The 23,811-nt window shown below is 38.8% G+C and overlaps 1 protein-coding gene across 10 annotated transcripts in view; it reads right to left on the bottom strand.

Annotated features, from left to right (window-relative positions):
• The window catches only part of FRY (FRY microtubule binding protein), a 373,522-nt gene that overhangs the window by 335,179 nt on the left and 14,532 nt on the right, over positions 1–23,811 (bottom strand). For 5 of the 10 annotated variants that reach the window (XM_073341316.1, XM_073341418.1, XM_073341299.1 and 2 more), the window contains exons 3-5: positions 3,596–3,705; positions 1,995–2,068; positions 650–866 (exon numbers count right to left, since the gene is read on the bottom strand). The exons of 2 other annotated variants lie outside the window; for them this stretch is intronic. In XM_073341316.1, coding sequence (XP_073197417.1) covers positions 650–702 — 53 coding nt within the window. In that variant the 5' untranslated portion in view covers positions 703–866; positions 1,995–2,068; positions 3,596–3,705. Of the gene's footprint in view, positions 1–649; positions 867–1,994; positions 2,069–3,595; positions 3,706–18,968; positions 19,045–23,811 lie in introns of those variants that run through there. 3 more of the 10 variants (XM_073341305.1, XM_073341368.1, XM_073341408.1) reach the window with 3 other exon arrangements.

Genomic DNA, 23,811 nt, shown 5'->3' with positions numbered 1-23,811 from the left:
AGGCTTGGTAATTAGAAACCATAATGGCCAGGTATGCTGAAGAGAGGACCCTTCTGCCTAGGGAGTCAAGCTTTTTCCCTTCTCTGTAAGACAAGGTGGAGTGTACCTGTCCTCCTTTTGTTCTTTGGACAGCTGTGATGTTTCTCATGGTACCCCGGATTATGAGTCCTCTTGCTACCCCATGCCACCTGTGTGAGGGAATCTTGCTTGAGCTTAACTGGGTATCAGTTCCTTAACAGCACCAGTCTGTTAGCCACTCAAACACTCTCCTCTGGGCTATGCCAGCTCCCACTTGTTAATCTGCAAGAGAATAGGTGCACCCCAGTCCCAAGTCCTTTTGAAGCACTCCCCCTATCATATCCAGCCCCTGATACTGGTTAATCACAGAAAAACCAGGTCTGCTGTTGCCAAAGGAACAATACACACATCAGTTTTTAAAGATTCAGCTCAGGGCCAGCACTTTACACCACAGCATTGAGATATATTTATAGTGAAAACAAATATTCATTTATTATCAAAGTCTAGAAAGTAAGGAGATAGTGAGCGAAGACATTGGAAGCAAATGGATACATATAAAATAAAATCATAACAAGCTTTCTAAAGACTAAAACTATTAGGTTAATCTCTTGTCTAAAGAAATTTATCTCACCCAAAGTTTTCTGCAGCATCTTCAACCAAGATTGGCTGATATCCCATTTTCATGAATGTAAATGTACTTCCTGTTTACTTCCTAGGTGCAGGATAAGGTGGTGTCTCTTTTTTGCTTCCTACATATAACCCCAAAGTTCATTTTCTGTATTCCAAGATAGGACAATCACTTGTGTTTTGTTCTTCCTGTGCGCTGTTTCCATGTTGAGTTCACATTTCTATGTAAACAAGCACCCATTGTGTTAGCTTACAATGCCAACAGAGTGATATATATTTCTTACTTACTGTCTGGAGGAAAGCCGGTTTTCCATCGCTGCCTTGATACAGATTTCAAAAAAATTATTTTCAGCATATAAACAACTCCTTGTAGTTAAATAAACTACTTGTTTTTACTGTAAACATATTTAAGTGCTGTGTCTTAAGTGGATGTAACTGGTAAGTTGGGATGTATTGTTCCCTTGGGAGCAGAAGATCTGGAAATTCTATGCGTGCCCACTGGATCAGATGCTGGGTGCTCCACGGGGATTCTCGGATGACTCGGGGATTAGAATGTGCCTATCATTAACCTGCACAGAGAGAGCAAGGCCTGTGGAGGCAGTGCTTGTGCTGCGGACCTGGCCCACAGCAGGCACAGATAAGGCTTCCTCATGCTAAGGACAGGTGGAAGCAAGTTACCTAAACACTGGGTATTCCTGGGAAGTGTCATATTGTCTCTAGCACCTTTTGTGGCAATTTTCTAACGTATGCTCATTACATTAGAGGTATGAGCGTTCTTTCAGGAGTTGCTAACACCATGGCCATTTGTTTTTGGTTTGGGTTCCAAAGGTGGTCTTGGAATGGAAGTTATGGAATCCTAGGGGGTCCTTGTGCACAAAGTAGCTCTGCTAAGAGAGGCCAACACCTGTGACATTTCTTTATTCAGAATGAGAGGTGGTGGGTATCAAGGATTGCATTTCTGAGACCTGGTTCTGCTAACAAAGGCCAACACCTGCAGGGGCCTGGCTGGCTGGCTGGTCAGATCTGATGGCTCTAGATCCTTCGGTACTATGGTGACAGGTTTTGCCATGGTAGTGCAGGCCAGAACTCTGGATAGGATCTTATGCTGCTCTTTGTCTCCTGAAGGTGCTGGGGCTTAAGTAAGCCTATCTGTACTCATGCATCACAATGACTAAGAACTGGAGAGCTTGGCTGCTAAGGCTTGGAGCTGGTTTTAACACTCATTATAAGCTCTTGGGGTGAATGTACTGCATATGGCACAGCAACATGGAAAATAACCTTCCTCCAAGCAAGTCAGACACCTAACATGGGCATCTGAAGCCAGAAATATGGCAGGACAAGAAGCCCACCTTTTAAATCCTGTTCTTTTCCCATCTGGATCCACCATCAGATCTGCAGATCCATGCCAAGGCAAGGGAACCAACTAAAATGAACAAAATGAAGAAATAAAGAACTTTATAAAAGGAGTTTAATTTAGAAGGCTAATCCTACACTGAGAGCGAGCTAAGGCACTGCATCTTGAGTCGATGATTTTGGAATAGAGCCACCCGGTGAGGTTCCTGGTCCCTTGGCAACAGCAGTGGTAAAGATCTGAGGCAATCTGAGTGCCACACCCACTTGTATAAACTCGCCCTCAGATACTCAGGAACAGGGAGGGGACTGGCAGGAGGGACACAAGAGCAGGGAGGCACTGCTACAAGAAGGTTCAACCATCAGAGCTGCACCACCAGCTTGTCCCATGAGTGGAAATGCATAGAGGCCCCTCAAAGAAGAATACCCTCTTCCACAGAGATATGTAGAGAGGAACCTCACAGAACTTCTCTATAACTAGATGCCTGAGAAAGACAGTGTAGTTAGAGGCCTGCAGAAGATTTGGCCACCCGCACTGGTGGATCCCAGGAATCTGCACAGATCAGTCCATCCATGGTGCTCCACAGGCTTCTCTTCTCCCAAGGCAGAATGAATCATATACACTGGGATTGTTGCCACTGCCTAGGAACCTAGCCCTAATGGGCTGCTGGAAGCGGTGCGGGCCGAGGGATGTGCTGGCCACCGCTTCCTGCAGCCCCATTGGCCTGGCACGGCGAACCATGGCCAGTGGGAGCTGCGATCGGCTGAACCTGCGGACGCTGCAGGCAAACAAACCGTCCCAGCCCACCAGCGGATTTCCCTGGTGGGCCGCGGGCTAAAGGTTGCGGATCCCTATTATAAAGTATCACATCTGAATTAGCACCCATTGAGATCAATGGGGTTTTTCATATCTCATAGTTATTGTTTTGGACCTTCTGCAAATTCAGACAGACAACACATCATCAGTTACTGTCCCTCCATATTTTGAAGATTTTCTTCACAACTATAACTGCTAGAGACTTACTTTTTTCCCTAAATGAAAGCTGATATTTTGGAGAAATGAGAGGTCTGTCCACACCCCCTATTTAGTCCTTAATGCCCCTTCTTGGGAAGTATATCTCACACTTCATGAAACACTATCACAGGAATATGCAATTTTTGGACACTTGATTACTTACTTTCGCCTCACTAATCAAAAAACAAAACAAAAAAAGCCCCTTGTTTATTTTAGTGTGCATTAAGAGCAAGAAAGCAAACTTAATTTGACACATACAGCATATATGTTTGGGGTAATTAAAGACTACACATATCAAAAGAAATCTGAAAACAACTGGATTCACACGTCTGTGTGATAAATTGCACATCCCAATCCTAAAACACCTAAAGCGGAGGTTTTCAACCTGTGGTCCACAGACCTCTGGGCCTCCCTAGACTATGTCTAAGATTTCCAAAGGGGTCTGCATCTCCATTCAAAATTGTCCACAAATTAAAAAAAACACTGATCTAAAGTAGTTATACTTTACTGGGGTGGGGGATTACTCACAGCATATGAAGACTGATGCAAGACCAATATATAGTAACTTTGATGCATGGACTTTACCTCAAAGAAAAGGGATGAGTTGCAGAGGAAACAAGTAGTCTCCAGTCAAATTCAATGTCTATGCGCAAGTACACACCCTGCTGCTCTTCAACACAAAATATTTGGAATTTCTGTAAAAGCAATTAGAAACATTCTTCTCTGAAGTCAGAGGAAAAACCCAGAATCTGGACAAGGTTAACACTGAAAACAAAAACAAAGTCCTTAAAACTATTTATTTTCTTTATCTATATACATTCTGTGGTGAAATAATCTCACAAAATAGAACATATTGGATATAATGAGCATGGTTTAAACTAGAAATGATTTGACAACTTGGTAGGCATCACTGTGTAAACACTGAAAAAGTGCATCCAGGCCGACGTATCTCATTAATTTACACCAACTACATATACCAGACTTACACCAAACTACATACATATGATAATCAAGTTGCATGGTAATCAGAGATTATTGCACTGATGTGCAGAAGACACGGGTCTGAAAATAAGAGTTGCACTGCAAAACAGGAGAGCCAACCCAAATAAATCATTGCCAAACTAATGCCAGCTTTTCCCTGCTAATAAATAGGACTGCCTCAAAAATAAATATTAAAAAAAATAGCACACAATAACTAACTCTTTAGGTGGACAGGTATCTTACTTTCTCTTTGGAATTTTTGTTACTAATTAGGAAGAGGACTTTCTTGGAATAAAGTCTCAGCCTCATGCAAAATGAAAACCAAGCCTACAAAAATAAATAAATATATAAAAATCATGGTATTACACGCAATAAAAAAATATCTAAAAAAATCATTTGCAACTGATCAATTAAAAAAACTCTGTTCTATTAGCAGTAGAATAATTTGGCTACACACAGTGATTTTAAAAGGTAAGAAGCTAATGAGAGTATCAGCTGCAGCACTTTATCACCCTCTTCTGGCCCTTTTGAACTATGCAGTTAGTTGTTTATCACCCCCCACCCCCCTTCCTCAGACGTTCTTGTTAACTCCTGGAAATGTGCTGGAAATGGCCCACCTTGATTATCACTTCAAAAGGTTTTCTCTCCCCCCACCCCACTCTCCTGCTGGTAATAGCTCATCTTAAGTGATCACTCTCCTTACAATGTGTATGGTAAACATCCATTTTTGCATGGTCTGTGTGTATATAAATCTCCTCACTGTATTTTCCACTCTATGCATCCGATGAAGTGAGCTGTAGCTCACGAAAGCTTATGCTCAAATAAATTGGTTAGTCTCTAAGGTGCCACAAGTACTCCTTTTCTGAAACCTATACAGTTAATGACATTTGTCTTTATCTGTAACTAGGAGTAAAGTGGATTTTACACAAGAACATGTGTGAATTTGAAGAGGTGAGGGAATCCATGATGAAAAATATACAGCATATTAAAAATATATCTGTATAACAACAACATTATTGAACATTTAATGCACAAGCTTACCTTCTGATACAGAGGGCAGGTTCGGTCTCTAAATTTGTAAGGACAAAATACCCCTTTTTCCAATCAACTCTGTTGATCTAGTTTCCATAACATGGATTTCTAGTGCATGGAGTCTCACGTGGCGTTTCCATTCACATAAATGACAGTTCCACACATGGAACATGTGAAGAACGTTTCTTTTTAGAACACCTCTCACTGTAACAGCTAGGTGCTTATTTAGGGTTTTTTTGTTTGGCTGTTTTTTTGTTTTTGTTTTTTTCGGGGGAGAGGGTTGCTTGTTTGTTTAACAAAAATATATATATAAACCATCCACAAAAGGTAGCAGCACTATCCAACCAAAAGCAAAGACAAATAAAACCCAGAAGTTAGACATAAATTGAGCAAAATATGAACATCACATATTGTGCTATGGTGGACAGCCAGCCAGTGTGGTTTCCAGAAACAGGGTCCCTCAACTGAGAGAGCCCTGAAGCTGGGATACACAGAACTGACACTCCAAGAACCTAAAAAGAGAGTATCTCAGATGACCTTAACTGCCACAACAAGGGAGAGGTAGTCTAAGAAAGGTAACCATCATACTTCCAGTCAGATAGAGAAGAATCCACCAATACTAGGATATAAAGAAAGGCAGTGATCTCAAATTTCTGCATTGGCTCTTATTATTCTTCCTTATAAAATTCAAATTTCTCATCTTCAAAGCACTCCCACAATTCTGCACCTGCCTACATCTCTCTTTGCATCTTCCTACCAGACCCTACCCTTAACTTCATGCTCATTACCTTGCTGTTGCTTTAGGTTCTTCCTCCACTTCCCAGGTCTAGAATAACCTCACACTAGTTTATGGCAACCTCCCTCTATCTTAAATTTCAAGAAACTCCTAAAACCCACCTTTTCTGTGAAGCATTCTGTGACCTAATGGCCACACATCTCTCTATGTATCTTTTGTTTGTATTTCCTCACACCTTTACATTCTAAGCTCTTCAATGCAACTATGACTTGTTTGATATTAAGCTACTCCTATACAGCAGTGGGTACATTTATTGTGATTTGTACATGATAATAATAGTCTCCAAGAGACTGACCGCTGTTTGGGGCAGAAGGCAGGGCTAGGTGGCTGCATAAGGCTAAAAGTCAACTTTATTTATCTGTCTAGTGAAGGAGAAATGCTTTTGAGTAGAGAGCACTCTGTGTGATTGCAACTCCCCAGAAGTCAACCGAGCTGCTTTCAATAGAGCAGCCACTGAGGAAGTATGTCTGTCCAATATATATGTTATGGGGACTTCACAGGTACACAGAAAGGAAAATGACTTTTTAAAGGATCTAAAAAGCTCCCAGCTAAGGTGAATGGCCTTAAAAAACATCAGCCAAGTTTACAGTATTAGTCAAATCAAGACTACCACTCACTTCTTAAATCTTTACTTGCAATTTAAAAACAAACAAACAAACTCTGGCCAACTTATTTTACCATATGATTGTGACAGATATAGCCATTTCCTGCAATATCTTTGGGAGAGTTTACCGCATTAAGTTTATGTATAATTGTAGGGCAGGTTTCAGAGTAGCAGCCATGTTAGTCTGTATTTGCAAAAAGAAAAGGAGTACTTGTGGTACCTTAGAGACTAACCAATTTATTTGAGCATAAGCTTTCGTGAGCTACAGCTCACTTCATTGGATGCAACTGTAGGACACAAATTACAGTAGAACCTCAGAGTTATGAACACCTCCGGAATGGAGGTTGTTCGTAACTCTGAAATGTTCGTAACTCTGAACAAAATGTTATGGTTGTTCTTCCAAAAGTTTACAACTGAACATTGACTTAATACAGCTTTGAAAATTGACTATGCAGAAGAAAAATGTTGCTTTTAACCATTTTAATTTAAACTAAACAAGCACAGAAACAGTTTCCTTACCTTGTCAAATTTTTTTTTTAAACTTTCCCTTTATTATTTTAGTAGTTTACATTTAACACAGTACTGTATTTGCTTTTGGGGGATTGGGGGTTGCTCTCTGCTGCTGCATGATTGCATACTTCCAGTTTCAAACGAGGTGTGTGGTTGACTGGTCAGTTTATAACTCTGGTGTTCACAAGTCTGAAGTTCTACTGCATATGTAATTCCATTGGGGAGGGTGACCACAGCCACAGCTCCTTCATGAACTAAGAACAGTGTGTGTGTGTGTGTGAGGGGGAGTGATTTGGAAATTCACGAAGGTTGTAACACCTCCAGAGAAGATCCATCACTTGTAGAGGCTAGTTCAAACTAGATTCTCCAGAGACCAACAGACAAAGAAAGGATTTTGGATAAATAGCCTGAGTTTAAACTGGCTCTGGGCCTCCCTTCTGACCCAGCAAACGGACAGGACCATCTGTCCAAGGGGGTCCCCAATCCTTCCTGGGAAGGGTTGGAAGGATTTAGGCCTACTGAGGCCCCATAAGACTGATGGGTGACCTCTGGTGAGCTTTTAGCATGCATATAGGATCTTTTATCATTTTAAATTTGATTTCTCTGTAATGCTTTCATTTTAAGAATAGATATGCTTACTTATAAAGGGCTGTGTGGTAACATAACTACTGGCAATTACACTGTTCACAGCCTTCAAAGAGAAAGCAAAGTGCAGACACTGGCTTGTTTAGGCTGTCTGGCTTGCTGGGACCATCACAGTGTAAGCAGGGAACTGTGTAGCCTGGAAAAGCCTCAGTCAGGAGGGAGATGCACAAGGATCTCTACCCAAGAGAGGTAACAGCTGAGGAGCCTATAGGGGGTTCTCTCAAGGGACCATGAAGGGAGAATACAGGCACAGTTGCCCTGAATTGTGAAAATGACTATGTGTGGGGGGGAAATGACAGTTTCAAGATCAGTTAGAATTTTAAGATTAGGATTATTAGAGCCTTATATCAGATGTACGTAATAAAACTGAGACCAGTTTATGAAAACTGTGCAGCTCATCAAGGCTATCAACCAGTACAGGAATCAAAGTTCAGCCCAAACCAGAAGCCCCCCCATCCATACAATCCCAATCTTGAAGAATGTTCACATCTGGATTCACAGTCCAGTCCGCTATAACTAGGACCACAAATTTAAAAACAAAGCTCACCTTGATATGAATTAAAGCTCCAAAACTTATATTTTCAGTAGTTTCAAAAGTAGTTACTACTTTTTCAGAAAATAATGGACATTCATGTTCTTCCTTCAAAGTCATTACTGCTGGTAAGAGAGTTTTGTGTTTGTTTTTTTAATTGTGTTTCTAATACAACTTCACCCTTTCATTTTTTCCACATTTGATATTCTTGTTCTAAATTGGTTAGTCTCTAAGGTGCCACAAGTACTCCTTTTTTTTTTGCGAATACAGACTAACACGGCTGTTACAGTTCAGAACAAGTTTCAGAGTAAGTGTTAGAAGTTATTTCCTCCAGAATTTGGCTGTTTGTAACACTGCTGGTTATGGCTTCTGTGTCTGTTCAGTAACTGGCAACTTACGCAACACAGCTCATCTGCCTAGCAACAGTCAGGGTGGGGTTCAAAACAGAGAACCTACTCCAGTAACAATTTGCAACTGTGAAATTAGAAAGAGAGAGATGCAGGAACTGACTGTTTTTTTACAATGGAAAAAGACATTACTCTCACCCTTCCTTTATGAAACATATGTTATTTTCTTCAGAAATGCAACATAGGAGAATGAATGAAGATAAAGTTAAAATATCTCCCTCCCCCAAAAAGTGTAATTAATATAATGTTAAGACTATAATATATGCTTAGATCACCACAAATAATGCATACAGAGCAGTAAAGATAATGACCCTTTGAAGTGAGTATCATTAGTGCTAATTCTGCCCGCGCCTCCTCCCTTTAAATCCTGAATAAGATTTCAGTTATCCAGTTACCATGCCTGAAAATTTTCTTATCACCAGGTATTTGCTATGTTAGACATTTACAAAGCACCTTTCACTTTAGTATCTAGGGGATGACATAGTAATAAAAAAGAATAAGATAAAATCAAAGATCATACATTTGGATGGTGAAAATGAAGATAACAATGAATTTGAATTTTTGATTTTGAAAAGGTTGGAATATTTTTTTCTACTCCACTGAAGTCAAGAGGAAAAACTGATGAGGTAAAATTGACATTATTTATGGACTGAAAGATGGGTACTTTGTGGAAGAATTAAGGTCAGGACTAAAAGTCTAGTATCAGAAGGAATTTTTAAAAAATACAAACCTGACTTCTTCATAAAAAATATCAATTGTTGTATAACCCAGTTTATTCTCTTGTTGCGCATTACTTTTAATTCTGATTCTGTAACATTATTCACAGTGAATTCTTCCTTTTAAAAAGGTCCATTTTACATATGTCCAAAAGCCGGCTCAGCACCTGAGTAGGATCACACTTAACTAAGAAAGACCTCCATCTGTGTTTCATTTTTTTTTTAGTATGTTTCTGAAAGTATTTTATAGTACAGGAGAAACTATGTAGATGTTTGTGTCTATTGCATAGTTTGTCAACAGTTTGCAAATATAACAATAATTTGCACTTGTTTTTAATATAATTTCCATCCCAGAATATTAGTTTCTGATGCACAACTGCTTAAATAACATTTTTTTCTGACAGACTCCTTTTTACAGTAGGAAACTCCTGTTGTGTGTAAATGGGAAGTGGTTACCAACTGACTCTCCGGAATGGGCAGTTCTCATTTTCTGAAATGGTGTTTTCGTGTACCAGATATTCGGAAGAAAAATTCTAAGCCACTCTACACACTGAAAGCTAATTTAAATTTAAATAATTTTTCACATACAAAATTCCATAAAACTGGCATCACTACTAGGAATTAGCAAGCATTTCTATAAAAAGGGAGGGAAGAATAAGACAGCTGACTTTTTAAAGGATTTATCTGAAATCTATGTTTATAGAAGAGAAATGGTCTGCTTGACTTTTACCAAAAAAGACTTGCAGTAGGCTAGGTAAGCCCATCTTGGAGTTTCTCTCTGTTGACCTTTATATAACCCACACAGCACATATGGACATCCAAATTTATAGAAGGCTCAAGTTATATTAATGCAGCACTTGGAATACCAGGTTGTTGAACTTCCTGAGGCTATTCTGGTCTTTGGCAAAGTTAGAGCAAAGCAGTGTCTCAGTTAATATGAAATAATGAATTTAGTTAGGGCGGGGGCAATCTCTTCCTAGAGACCAATTCTATTCCTTGATGTTCCAATCTCACTAACCTTGTATATTGAAATAATAGCAGAACAAACATATTAAGGGTGACAAAGCTTAAAAAGGCTTCTTTCTATACATGGTTATAAATGAAGATAAGTGAAGGCCTGAAACAAAAGACTGAGATTCCACTTTGAAAAGTCTCCCTTACCACCAGTTTAATTTTAGAGATTGCTAAATTCCTTAAAGCAATGTAACAACGAAAGGCCAAATTCTCTGGACTTCAGGAGAGTCTGATCTACCAATACTGTGATTTTTACAAAAAACAAAGGTTTCAGAGTAACAGCCGTGTTAGTCTGTATTCGCAAAAAGAAAAGGAGTACTTGTGGCACCTTAGAGACTAACCAATTTATTTGAGCATAAGCTTTCGTGAGCGTGAGCTGTAGCTCATGAAAGCTTATGCTCAAATAAATTGGTTAGTCTCTAAGGTGCCACAAGTACTCCTTTTCTTTTTACAAAAAACAAACTAGATCTAGGCCACTGTGGTGATCAATCTCTAGTGTACAGTGCATTAGGACCCACAGCATGGGAATTGCATCAGAAGACATAACTTTCCCCTTCCCAGACAGTTTTTAGAACTTTGCTGTGGGGCCTTGGCCTGAAGCAGAATATAGACTATCTGTTTGGAGTAACCAAAACTCCAGAGGTTCAACTTTCAGATTCCAAGCTGCAAAGAAGGGGGATTGTGGATCTGTTCTGGGCCCTGCGACAAAAGATTCAAAGATTCATATATATAACTCCCTGGCTCCGCAACTCCCAGTTATTCTGCCTCCCGTAAGTGTCATTGGCATAGCCATGAAGACTACTGAATCCTTTAATTTGTAAGCAGGTGGAATTCTCACTCTGATCCAAACAGTGTACACCAGGGCTTTTGTTAACATAGACAACAACAAAACATAAATGTCAGCCTTTCTCCTGAGCTGGGCTATTTCCTGATATCACTACCAGTGACAAGTTGAAAGACAAGAATGTTGGACCAGGCATCTGTTGTCCAGGCATCCTTCTCCCATCATCAACAGCATAAGATATCCACCCTCCTGCTGAGTGACACAAAAACATAAACTGTGGGATTGGTACTATCTGCTGAAGATCTGAGACATGTTATCAGACACTTTTGTAAAACCAGTCATGCTAAAGTTCTATTTGGAGAGGGGGTCACTGACTATTCTACATTGTAGAACGAATTTTGTCAACAGAAGAGCAGGGAAAGATCAGGCCTAAGCTGTATTGTGTCAGGATACTTGGTATGCAAGTGTGTAACAAGGTGGCACAGCTGTTTCTAATTTGTGTTAGAAATATTAACTTTTATATTGCAGTAGCACTTAAGAAACCATCCAGGTTATGGCCCCATTGTGCTAGGCACTGCACATGCATAGAAAGTGATGGCCCCTGCCCCAAAGAGCATACAGTGTAAAAACAAAACATAATAATAGGTGGTTAAGACAAACAAGTGGGTTGGGATGGAGAATTGGGGGAGTCAGCATAACAAAAATAATAGGATGTGCATAATTCTTAGCCAGTCAGGTATAGCAATCAACTTGCTGCCTAAATAGTCACCAACAGAGCTAACAGCAGAGAGAAAAACTGTTGAACAGAGCTTGAAAGTGAGAAATTTGGACTATATATTTTCCTTAAAGTTACAGACTTCTTAATCCATAAAGTGATTTTTTATATATATAAAATCACTTTATGGATTAAAAAGTCTGTACCTGTAATTATATATAATTATAATATATATATATGGTAAAAGTCAAATTTGACCAGGTATCAACTGTTCTGCATAATACCTTAAGTGATTGCATTTTCTTGCTGTCACATGTTTGACATAATCGAACCTCAAAAATAAAGTCAAAATAATAGTAATGAAGAATAAGCTCTGCAAAAGGATACATCAAAAAAGATCTCCAGTTACAAAATCCCTTAAAAGCTGACTAAACAATTCAGAAAGAGTCTGTAAGGAAGTCTTTCTAATTGCAATCTATATAGCTTTCTTCAGCACCACAATAAGCCACTGTTGTCATAATCATACTATCAATACACTTCTTGAGGATTAAGCAACGAACACTATTCAAAATCCATACTAACAAAACCAAAGGAAAATTTATTCTCATTGGACAAAAACTTCTCAAAACATTCACATCCAGCAAGACTCGCAGTGTTTTCTGTCTCCATTGTGCTTGGGAGAAGATCCAGACCTGTCATTCAATGGCACTGGAGCTTCGGACATCTTCCTACCATTATAGGAATAGAGGCAGGAACTTATTAAGAAAACCCTTAGGTTGTACATAGAGCTGAATTTTAGACAAATTCATGGGGACATTTGTATATCATGTATGCAGCATTTTGACTAATCTGCTTTTTTGATATGACAATTCACTGGTATAAAAATAATTTAAAATATATTTTGAAAATGTTAAGAATGGCATGTTGAAAGTTGTTTACATACAACTATTGGTGGTGGTTTGAATATTGAACATCTGTGTTCTGAGAGTGCCTATTGCCATGATATTGTACAAGACAATAATTAGCAATTATAGTACTTTTCCTCTTTAAATTTCAAAGTGCTTTTAAGAAAATGTGGGCAATTATCATCATCCTCATTCTTAGAGATACCTAGGTATATGGGTAACCTTTGAAAATTCTTACAAATTGTGTATTTCCTCACCTGGATATATTGTTTATATCTGTCAAGATTTTCCTAGTAAAATACATTCAAATAAACTGCAAAATGACAAAAACCAGATGTAGTTAGTTTCATTATTAAAATAAAGGATATTAATTTTTTCAGAGAAAAAGGTACCTCTGATAGTGATCTTTCCCCAAATTTGGAAGCAGATAGGAAAGGAAACAGTACCAGTAGCAATCACAGCATCAGGCTCCTATGTAGAATCTATGAGACAAAGGGTTTTCCAACTGCTGTCACCACCACAACTCAGTTTCAATTGTAACTATTGATGCTGGGCAGTTTTACTGAATCTAGCTAGATATAGCATAGCCTGAAAGTAGTAAATAAGTTATCCCTTTTATCTACATGAAAACACTCCAGTATGGTAATACAAAATGAGGGGTAATTTATTAATTTTCAATAACCATCATGCCAACAGAAGAAACGAGACATAAAACCTAGGAAAATAATATTAGATTACTAAAATACAAGCTTAATCCTTAAATAATGGAAAGAAAATAAATTCTTTTCCTCCTATCTTAAAGCCTGTGTAAGTATGCAATGGGTCTCAGATACTATAATTTTCTCAGCTGTTACCTTCTTTTCATATATCCCTGAAAAGGGAAAAAAGGCAAATGGCTCTGTCTCTGCAGTATTTATGGAGCATTAGATCTCTCTTCTCCATTGTCTGTAATGACATTTTAAGTGACTAGTAGACCAGACACATCTCAACTGCTTCCCACCTCCAACTGCCTCCCCAAAGACAAATACAACATACCTCAGCAATATCCTACATTCCCCCTCAGAATCCATTCTAGAACTAAATGTTGCAATATTTGCAGCATAAAGTTATCCCCTTATTTTAGGGGTTTACCTAGCTGAAAGGCAACTTCTGTCCCCTAGAAGTTCCATGAGCTTCCTGGGCCACAGAGCCATAGCTGCTACCTCATATTCAGGGAGAATTACTTTCTCTAATGGTTGGTTTCAGAGTAGCAGCCGTGTTAGTCTGTACTTCCAAAAAGAAAAGGAGTACTTGTGGCACCTTAGAGACTAACCAATTTATTTGAGCATAAGCTTTCGTGAGCTACAGCTCACTTCATCGGATGCATTTTCCATTTTCTCTAAGGGCTACATTGGACTTCACTCAGCAGAATTATAATATGCAGTGCGGAATGTCAACCGGACTCGCAGAAATTATATCTCACTGATTTCTTGATGCATGACAACATCTTACCCACCTTACTAAATTACTGTAGAAGAATTTTAAAAGGATAGTAATCTCTCCTTAATTTACAGCTCTGTCTCACAATCAGCCAAAGGGAACAAAGATACCAAATAACTCAAAGAATACCTATTACCTGCCTATTCAGATTTTGAGATCCTAAAGCAAAGATGAAGGGCTTGGGACCGCTCCATTATACCCCATAAAACACAAAATGCTAATTTAGCCGAGGGAGTCTTTCATCTATCCCTGGGATGGAGACAAAGGGAACTCATCTCATTCAATTTTTTTTTTTTTAATTCCAGTCCCTGGGGTGAAGGCACTATTCTTCCAACACAGGTTTATAGTTCCCATAGAGTGGGATGCCATATTCTGGCTTGAGGAGCTGGAGAGAAAGGATGGACCAAGTTGTTGAGTATGGGAGCTAGGGTGCTCAATTCCCTGAGCTGCTCATCTCCCACATTTCCATAACTTCTGCATATTCTCACTGCAAAGCTGATAAGGTTTATTGATGTTTCAGCCTGGCCATTCCCCTGATTAACTCAACTTGTGGTAGATCTAGAAGTTGCATGTTACTGCTTGAAGAGATTGTAGATATATTTTCCAGATTCAGACCCTTAGTATTTCATTTTTTATCCCCATTTTTCTCTCTTTAATTAGCCTGTCAGCATCACTTGCTATTTAGATGCCAGACAACTCTCTCTGCATCCAAGACCTGCTTTTTAAGTCCCCCTGACTGTGTCAGCATGCATTTTCAGACACGCCCCTTATGTCTGCCTCAGGTTACAGTCGTTACCTCAGCAGGTTTCAATAACATTGAGCCTTTGACATTAAGTCCCATTTCAAGGGTTGAGTGCAGAAGAGGAGGTCAAACAATGAATGCTTCCTAATTAATTACTTTGGAGAATCTCCCAGCCTTGGAGACTAGAAGCATCAAAAGCACTGGGGATTTCAATTTTTTAAGATTAAGAATGGTGACCAACTTTTGATCTGCACCATTGTTACTTTCTATAGGAACTAGTTTATACTCTCTTCGTGAATATATCCAGTGTCCGCTGGATACAGAGATAGCTGAGATGGGACCTTTTAAAAATTTGTTATTAATTTCTCTCATCATAAAACAAATTATTGACAGATCCTAGATCCTCTGCCACCAGCGTCCCTCTTAAGAATAAACTGAAAAAAATTATGGTCACAGGCATATTTTGGAAGTTCACATGTGAATGCATGAGCCCCATATTCCGGAACATCCATGTCTTAGAATTAGTCCCAAACCTCTATCTTACTTATTAAGTTTCCAATGATCTGCTATAATACCGGATACAGTACCAAGAAACCATTTTATCATTTTTGCACCTGCATAGTGAAAATTATTCAGTGCAGTTACTGGAGAAACATGAAATAAAAATGCAGTATTTAACCACAAGAAGATAATGCACATTTATCAATTAAATACCATTTATGTTATAACTGCAGCAATTACAATTCTAAACACATTTCACTATTCTCACTGACTATGTACACCTTCAGAGAGACAAGATAGATGAGAACTTTTACTGGACCAACTTCTGCTGGTGAGTGAGACAAGCTTTCAAGCTTACACAAAGTTATTCTTCAGATCTGCATACCTCTGTCATCTACAGTAAGAACCCTGCAGAAACCACTGATTAGCATATATATTCCAATTTCTACTTCCTCTTCAAGCCATGCTTTTCTTCTCAAAGACTATTAAAAATGAAGAAGTGTGGTAAGGCCATCATTTCTGTAGCTTTACAACAAAAGGAGATTCTGAACTCCAGACACTGGTTATGTGCAACAAATCATATCCCCTGATATACAAAAATCAGATCCAAAAATCCAACTCATACCTTCTCTCTCTTGAGTTCATCTATGGGAAATAGGCTTTACGGAGTCATATTACTGACAAACTTAGAAAAATACTCCAATCACTTTTATGCCTATTTCGTTTCTTATATGATTCATGCCCAACATCATAGTATATAAAAACAGAAAACAAAAAACACCACCTTGCTCTCTTCCCAAAAACACCTTCCCAAAACATACGGCTTGATTAGTTTATAAGGATTAAATTTGCATGTTTACATTTGTTTGTGTAAGAGAAGATGGGTGTATTGTGTTTATGCACATATGTAGAACTTACTACGGGAAGGTTATGGTGTCTCCCAATTTAATATAATCTTCACATTTCATTAGCATGCTGTTTTTTTTTAAAAAAAAAACCTGTTCTAGACTGTAAAATGTTAAACAGGACTGGTCCTAACACTAATCTGTGCAGTTTTTCCCTTGACACCTCTCTAGACCAGTATATTGCTGTTTATCATAACTCCTTTGGTGAAAATTCTTCATTAATTTTAAAACGGTATGATAGCATTTCAGTCCAAAAGCGATTAGAGTTAATTCTGAGAGATAATGTGTAAAATCCTTTCCTAAGGTTTAAATATGGTTATACCCATTGTGTCCCTTCACAAATTATATAATTCCATTCACAAAGTTAAACAAGTTTATCATGCAAGATTATTGCTTATAATGTTATGCTGCTTACTGTTCATCACCCCTCAACATATTAAGAAGAAAATTTCTAGATATTTGTTAAATTATTTTACCAGGGATAGATTTTGGACTTCAAAAGCAACACTTGCCAGGATCAATCTTCTCTCTTTATGGAAACTAGTACAGTTCTTTCATTTTTCTTATGAGCTCCTGTATCAAGTATCCCTCAGTTAAGGATGTCTAATTAAGGACACCTCATTTAAGTTCCTCTGAAAAAAAATTTAATAAAAAGGGGAAAAAAATCTAGGAAACTAATATTACAGGGCAATCTTATGCAAGATTAAAAGTTAAAGAGTCAAGCCTTCAGACATGCAATTAAAAATATTAAGGTTTCTGGAGCACCATTATCTCAACGCAAAGCACATATTTCCATTCATCTCTTCCCTGTTAAATGTATACTTTAATATATTGTTATTAAAAGTATACCATGATATACACAGGATAGCAAAGTTAATATGATCTTAGAAGCTGTATATTTTTTAACTGTCTCAGTTATGTGATTGATTTTTCAACTTTAACGTTGCAGTAAGTTTATATATAATTGTATGTATCTATGCACACACAGCTGTATAATATATTAAAGTTCTGCATGAAATCTGTCACATAAATTTGCTTATGTGTTGTTTGAGACTTTATAATGTACAAAGTATGCATACGTATCAAAGAGAACAGACTGTAAATGATCATTCCTAATCTTAGAACCATATCAATTATTTACTAACTCAGTTCTTCTTGCGCTTTATCTTATAGACTTCCCCATGGCAACATCACACTTCACTTCCTAGCCTTAATCAGTGAAGTCTGAAAATTAATATTAGATTTAGCTGTTGTGTTACCTGATATTCTGCTTATTACACCCTAAATTCTAGATAATTTTCTGTATGTCAATAAAGTTCACTTGCTTAGCAATATTAAAAAGGTAACTTTTCTCAAAAGTAAACAGCTGGTTATTTGTTCTGTGTTGGCATATCAATTATAAATATGAAATTTTACATAATCATCATTTCAGAATTAAAAAGAGTAAATGATAATAATGTCCTGAGGCAATAGCCACCATATCTGCCTGACAAAAGCTGGAAAACTGTTCATTTTAAAAAAACTGAACAGCCAAACCACTAGAGTTACACTTCCTTTTTTAGAAAATTTGCTTAAAATCAAAAATTATTTGTGTAGTATCAACAATTTTCTCAGTGTACAATATATGAAAGGTACAATTTCCTGCTCTGAAATATTTATATTTCCATGCTTTTTCTTCCCTTTTCATGTTTTCCTTTCATAATCAACTTCTGCCTTGATGCATCATTATTACTTCAGCAATTATGACTATTTTCATATAATTTCTCATCCTTTTAAGACATTTTACTTCTACAGGCATTTGCGCAAGACATTTTCTTCTATTCTGATACTGCCTTTTACCTTCAGTATTTCCACTTCTTTACTTCCTTCCCCACTTTCTATCCTACTACCTTTTTCTTCACCATAGGGTATATTTACACTGGAAAAAACATACCCTGCCGCAGCAAATCTCAGAGCCCAGGTCAAATGACTTGTGCTTCAGGGGCTTGCTAACAATAGCAGCACAGATGCGCCCTTTGTGGCTGGAGCACAGGCTCTGAGACATTTGGCTACTTTCACTGTGTGGGAAATGTCCTCTGCCTTCACAATCATAGCACCTTTTCATTCCATCAACTTGTCTGCCCTTCTCCTCTACATTTCCTTTCTTGCTTCTTCACCACAATCTCATCCATTGTTTCAACTTGTGATTTCTCCCATGGGTCTTTGGGGAACACTGACTCAAGCTGTCTTTTGAAGTACTTTGCTACACTTCAGCATGGAAATGATTGACCAGGTTTTCTTTAATAGACAGAAATCTAACCTTTGCATTGCAAGGGATCTAACCCAAGAATCTTCAGAGAGATCACAGCCCAAGCTACTTCACTCAATTCCAGTCCCTTGGAATTCTTAGTTAGCAATTATGAATTGTGTGTTACCTCCCCTAAAAAACATTAATCTTCATAACTACTGAAAAAAGGAAGAATCTCTTATCTAAAGATACACAATATATAGGATCGTAGAAGTTAGAGAAGGAAAAGACCCACTAGGTGGAATCCACCCTATTGCAACTGTAAGTCTTCCAACATATTGACACTACGTACCTAAAATGCTCTCTGTCAGGCCAAGACATTTCTGAGGGATATTGAAACAGATACAGACAAACTAGCCTCCGAATAAGGATAGACTTACAAATTCAGCGTTAACGGGAGTACCTGAAAACATGGAACTAAAGGATCCAGTCTCAGCCATTCTTGGAAGAGTAGCTAATACAATTCTTTGGTAACTACTGACTCCTTTTCTGGTTCATTTCAGACAGCAAGTACCTCTTGGTATTTCATGCTGTAACAGCACCATCACTTGTTTTGGAGGCAGATTTTAAAAGGTATCTCCTTATTGGGACAGCTGTATATTAAAAAAATCTGTTCAAGTTCTTGTGCATATTTATTTCTAACATTTATATATTACCATCTTTATAGTACCTGGGTGCCCTATATAAAGCTTACATCAGCACAAGAAAATATCTACTCAGCGTAATATCAGTTGTCAACTAGCTCTTATAAGAAAAGATACTGGAGAGTTTAAGTAACAGCAAACACTGTACTTATTACTGAAAACTATACAGATATGTATTGCTGGCTTGTCAACCTGGCTCCAAGTCCATAGAAAAGCAACATGTGTGTCTGCTGATAAGACTCACCACAAAGATTTGCCCCATATAACACTACAGGAAAGTTTGGTCCTTCTCCAAAACTCCTATCATCATTACATCTTCCTTTTTAAAAAATGATATGCATACAATTTAACTGAATTTCAACTTTTTTACTTAATTGTATCACCTTAATTCAACATTCATAACACTAATCTGAATCCTTAAAAATCTAGAATGGGCTCTATCTAGCTGGTTTTCTTATCACGCTGCCCTAAAGAGGCAGTAACAGGAGTTTGTGTCCCATTTTTTTCTGTATTCAAACTAATTGCCTGAGACTCGGTAGATTTGGTAGACTGGTTTAGCATTGCTTGTATTTCTGAGTTGGATGTTGATACAGTTTCTGTTTGTTCAAAATTTTCATTCTCGTCCCCAACAATTCATTTTGTTCTCATCAAATCCTACTCCTGAGAGCATTCTGTGCCAAAAATTTTAAAATTCTGCAAATTTTATTTGTCAAATAAATATGGAGGCTCCACCATGGCATTGGAGAGCACAGGCCAATGGCTGCACAGAGGTGGGAGATCACTGTGCAGCTCCCCTCCGCCGCCGGGATACAGACTCAGCGGTGAGGCTGCACACAACCCTGACACAACGCAAGGACTGGGCCTGCCCCAGAAACACCCCAGGGTCCTGCCCCTCCATGCCAGGTGCATCAGGTGTGAGCAGGCAGGTTCAGCAAGGCAGGATCCAAGTGTGGAGGGGCTTAGTGTGGGGGGATCCAGGTGTGGGTTGAGAAGGTTCTGTGTGGGGCAATCTGGGTGCAGCCAGCTCAATGGGAGATCCGGATGCGGGGGAAATCAGGATGCACTGGGTTTTGCTGGGGGGGAGGGAGGGAGGCTGGGTGCAATGGTAATGGGACGTGAAGGTGCTTGTGGCTAAGCGGGGGGGGGGAGGTCTGAGAGTGGGGGGGATAGAGCTCAGCAGGGGGGAGTGGGACTCAGAAGGGTGGGAATCCAGGTGCAACTAGTTGGGGCTCGGTGGGGTGGGGCTCATCCAAGGGACTGGGGATTCTGAGTGCAAGGGGTGAGGCTCGGTGGGAGAGTCTAGGTATGAGGAGGTCTGGATGTATGGGGGTTGAGCAAATCGGGGAGCAGCTCCCTGTACAGGGATCCCTCCCCTTGCAATTGAGGAGTGATGGGTGCAGGAAGCGGGGGTGGAGGGAGTTTGCAGAGCTTCCTGTGGCTGGGGGAGAAATCTGGGGGTTGGTCTGACCTGGCCCTGAATGCCGTTCAGGGGAAGAGGAAGTCCCATCATCCCCAGCCCAGCTGGGACTAGCAGCTGAGCCCAACACAGAGTAGGAGCCACCAGCCGGGTCTTCCCCAGTCCTGTCCCCACCCCACAGTGATTTACCTCCCTGCCAGCTGGCCTGGGCACCCAAAACATACTGCTGGGGAGGATGGCTCATGTGGCTTCCCTTTGTTTGCCCATCAGAAAGGATTTTAATATATACTGTATGCATACAAAGCAGACTATGTTTTTATTCAACAAAAATATTTTTCTTGTATTCTGACTATAAATTACTCCATAATTACAGCACTATTAAAATACATTTTATATTGGATTATGTTTTTGAGGGGAAAAACTCAGCAAAAATAAGATTTCAGTGCTTACTATCATGATGGCAATAACTCAGCTTCCTCATAAACTTTGATCCTGTAAAGACAGTAACACTAGGGCTCTTTTTCAAACTTGGCTTCCTCTCTTAATTCTAGTTGCTATTTGATCTGCATCATCTTTAGTTATATTTAAGCAAAAGATCTAGGGATATTTTGTAGTAAGTCTAGCCATTGAGCACTGAACATGATTTAATGCTCTAACATTGTTTTGCAGGAAGTACTCCAGAATATTATCACCTTGGGGCAAGACCTCACTGTTAAACAATAAAGTTTAACCCAACTTCATTAATAAATAAGAAAAATGTTTCCCTCCTAAGTAAAATGAATGTTTATTCAAAAGGCTAAAAACTAAAATGGACTGCAAATCAATGCTCTCTCTCTTTTGGATTCATGTTTAATGTCCACTAAACTTTTTACAGCTTCTTGGCATCTTTGATACCTGAAATATGCTGTAATCTTTATCCCTGTACTTTGACCACTTGCAGCTCTTTGGAATCTTCAATTTAAGTGGTTATGGTTCCATGCCACACATTCAGTAACAGGGCTAAAAATATTTTTAAATTTAGAAAGGGTTAAGTCCTAAAATAAGATGCTTTTCCACTTGTCCAGTAAAAATATTCCTAAGGTTTTCTGACTCACATGGAGGATGATCAAGACTAACTACTGGGGTGGGTTTTTTGTTTGTTTGTGTGATTGATTTGAACTGTCCAACGATATTCCATAGCTGATTTCAAAAGAACCAGGTCAAACAAAGCAAGCTAGATTTTAGTAATCTAACATAAAAGTCAAATTGTAATTCTTTTAAACTATCTAGATAAATATGATTGCAAAAAAACCAGCTCCACTCTCTCTCAAAACATCCTGGGGCATATCCCCTCATGTGGTTCACACATCATTTAATAAAAAAAAAAAATCCTCTGAAGCTAAACCAGGAGAAGTGAGGTAACAGCCAGTAAATACACTGCCTGCATATTCTCACTGCTGTTGTGAAATGGAAGACCCATTCCACAAAGGATATTTCGAAGTTAACTTAAAAAAAAAAATCAGAAATACAGTATATTTTACCATGATAATTAGGCAACTTTTTGGCATCCCCGATCAAAAATGGACAAGATTACTCTGAAAATTTTGAAGATAGTTCTGTAATTGATCTAACTGATTACATATTGTGAAAAGCTGATAGTAACTTGGGGCCTGATCCAAATTCACTAAAGTCAGTGGGAGTTTTACACAGACGTCAAAAAGCTTTGGCTAAGAACCTAGTTTGTGCCATTAAGAGAAACGTCAAATACTATAAATAAGATTTCTGAGCTTGACATTTTCTCTCTCTCAAGATATTTTTGAGGACTTCTGCAAGACATTTTAAATGTGATTTTTTGATACTGGTGTATGAAAATAACTTTATTGGCACCAATTCTGTGCAAACACCACCCACTTTCCTTCAGAAACAATATCATCTACATGCCCACACAATCAGGTTGGAGAAAGTGAGGAGCATTAATTTTATTTATGCTATCTACCATTTTCAAAGTTACTCAATGTCTAGAGTTTTGCAAGATTAGGTTTCTCTATAGGCACTGTATAACTCAGGTCTCTGCTAGTCATTCCATAACCAAATAGTGTAGGTAAAAGGCAAGCTGTTCTTCTAACTACACTTGCATGTGAAAACAACCATTTTTCCTCTATATAAAGACAACTATTTTGAAAATCGTATTTTAGATAAGATGCTTTCCTCAACACTTGAATTAGATCAAATTCCATTTCACCTGTTCTTTCCCTGTGCATAAGATTCTTAACAGAATGAATATTTTTAGCACCCAGTGCTTTTTCTGCATGACTACCTATCATTTCTTCTAAAACAAGTTTCTAGATACTCCTTGTAAGAAGGGACATTGCTTTAGGGATTTTATTTTTCTAGAATTTTCATTTCAAAAGAAAAAAACAGGTAAAGATATCTTCAGAATTTCAGCCATCAGTTACTTCTTCACAGTTTGTTCCACTAGGCTGTTTTATGCAGGGTATTTACTCATATTAAAACAATATTTACTTACAGCAAGGAAGCACAGGTGCAAAGGGTAGTCCTAAGTGCTTATACTGGCAGCAGCAGCAGCAATTCAAGATTGTCTGGTGCCAGATCATAAATGACCACTTGAAAGCCTTTTATTTGGTGGATAATTGATATTCTGTATAGAAAATCTGAATCTTACACCCATGTGGGGAGGGAAAGGAGCCATGACTCTTAGATGTGCCCAGTTCCCCTTGTCCTATGCCCCTTCTGACTTCCAGAAATTTAGATTCCCCCATTCTAATGGGGCTGGGGCAGAAGACAGGGCCGGCTGTGTAGACATTGCTCCATTCTCTCCCACCAGTGGTTCTTAAGGGACCACCTTTGCAACTGGAGAAGTAATGGGTAGCCCAACCTGCTAGAAGCAGAGAGATGGGGACTCGATCAGAGCCTGGGCAGGCAATTTCAAGCTACAGTGAAACTAGCTGTAGCTCTTTTTGCTCTCCCTTCTCCAGACTACATCTTCTATGCAGCTGCAGATGCACGTTTTTGGTGGGATGGCTTTTCTCTGCCAGCTAGCACACCACCATCTGCTGCCTATTTAAGGGTGAGAAATACTGGCTTCCACTGCTATCTTGGACAGAGTGTGCTGGAGCCTATCCTGCCTCCACCTCATTAATTCAGAAGTTTGCAGACACTTGCCCTCAACTAGCTCTACAGAGGAC

The sequence above is a fragment of the Lepidochelys kempii genome, chromosome 1 (genome assembly GCF_965140265.1).
Source record: "Lepidochelys kempii isolate rLepKem1 chromosome 1, rLepKem1.hap2, whole genome shotgun sequence".
NCBI lineage: Eukaryota > Metazoa > Chordata > Testudines > Cheloniidae > Lepidochelys > Lepidochelys kempii.
Note: the sequence above shows the minus strand (reverse complement) of the source record. Positions and strands in the feature narration are given on the sequence as shown.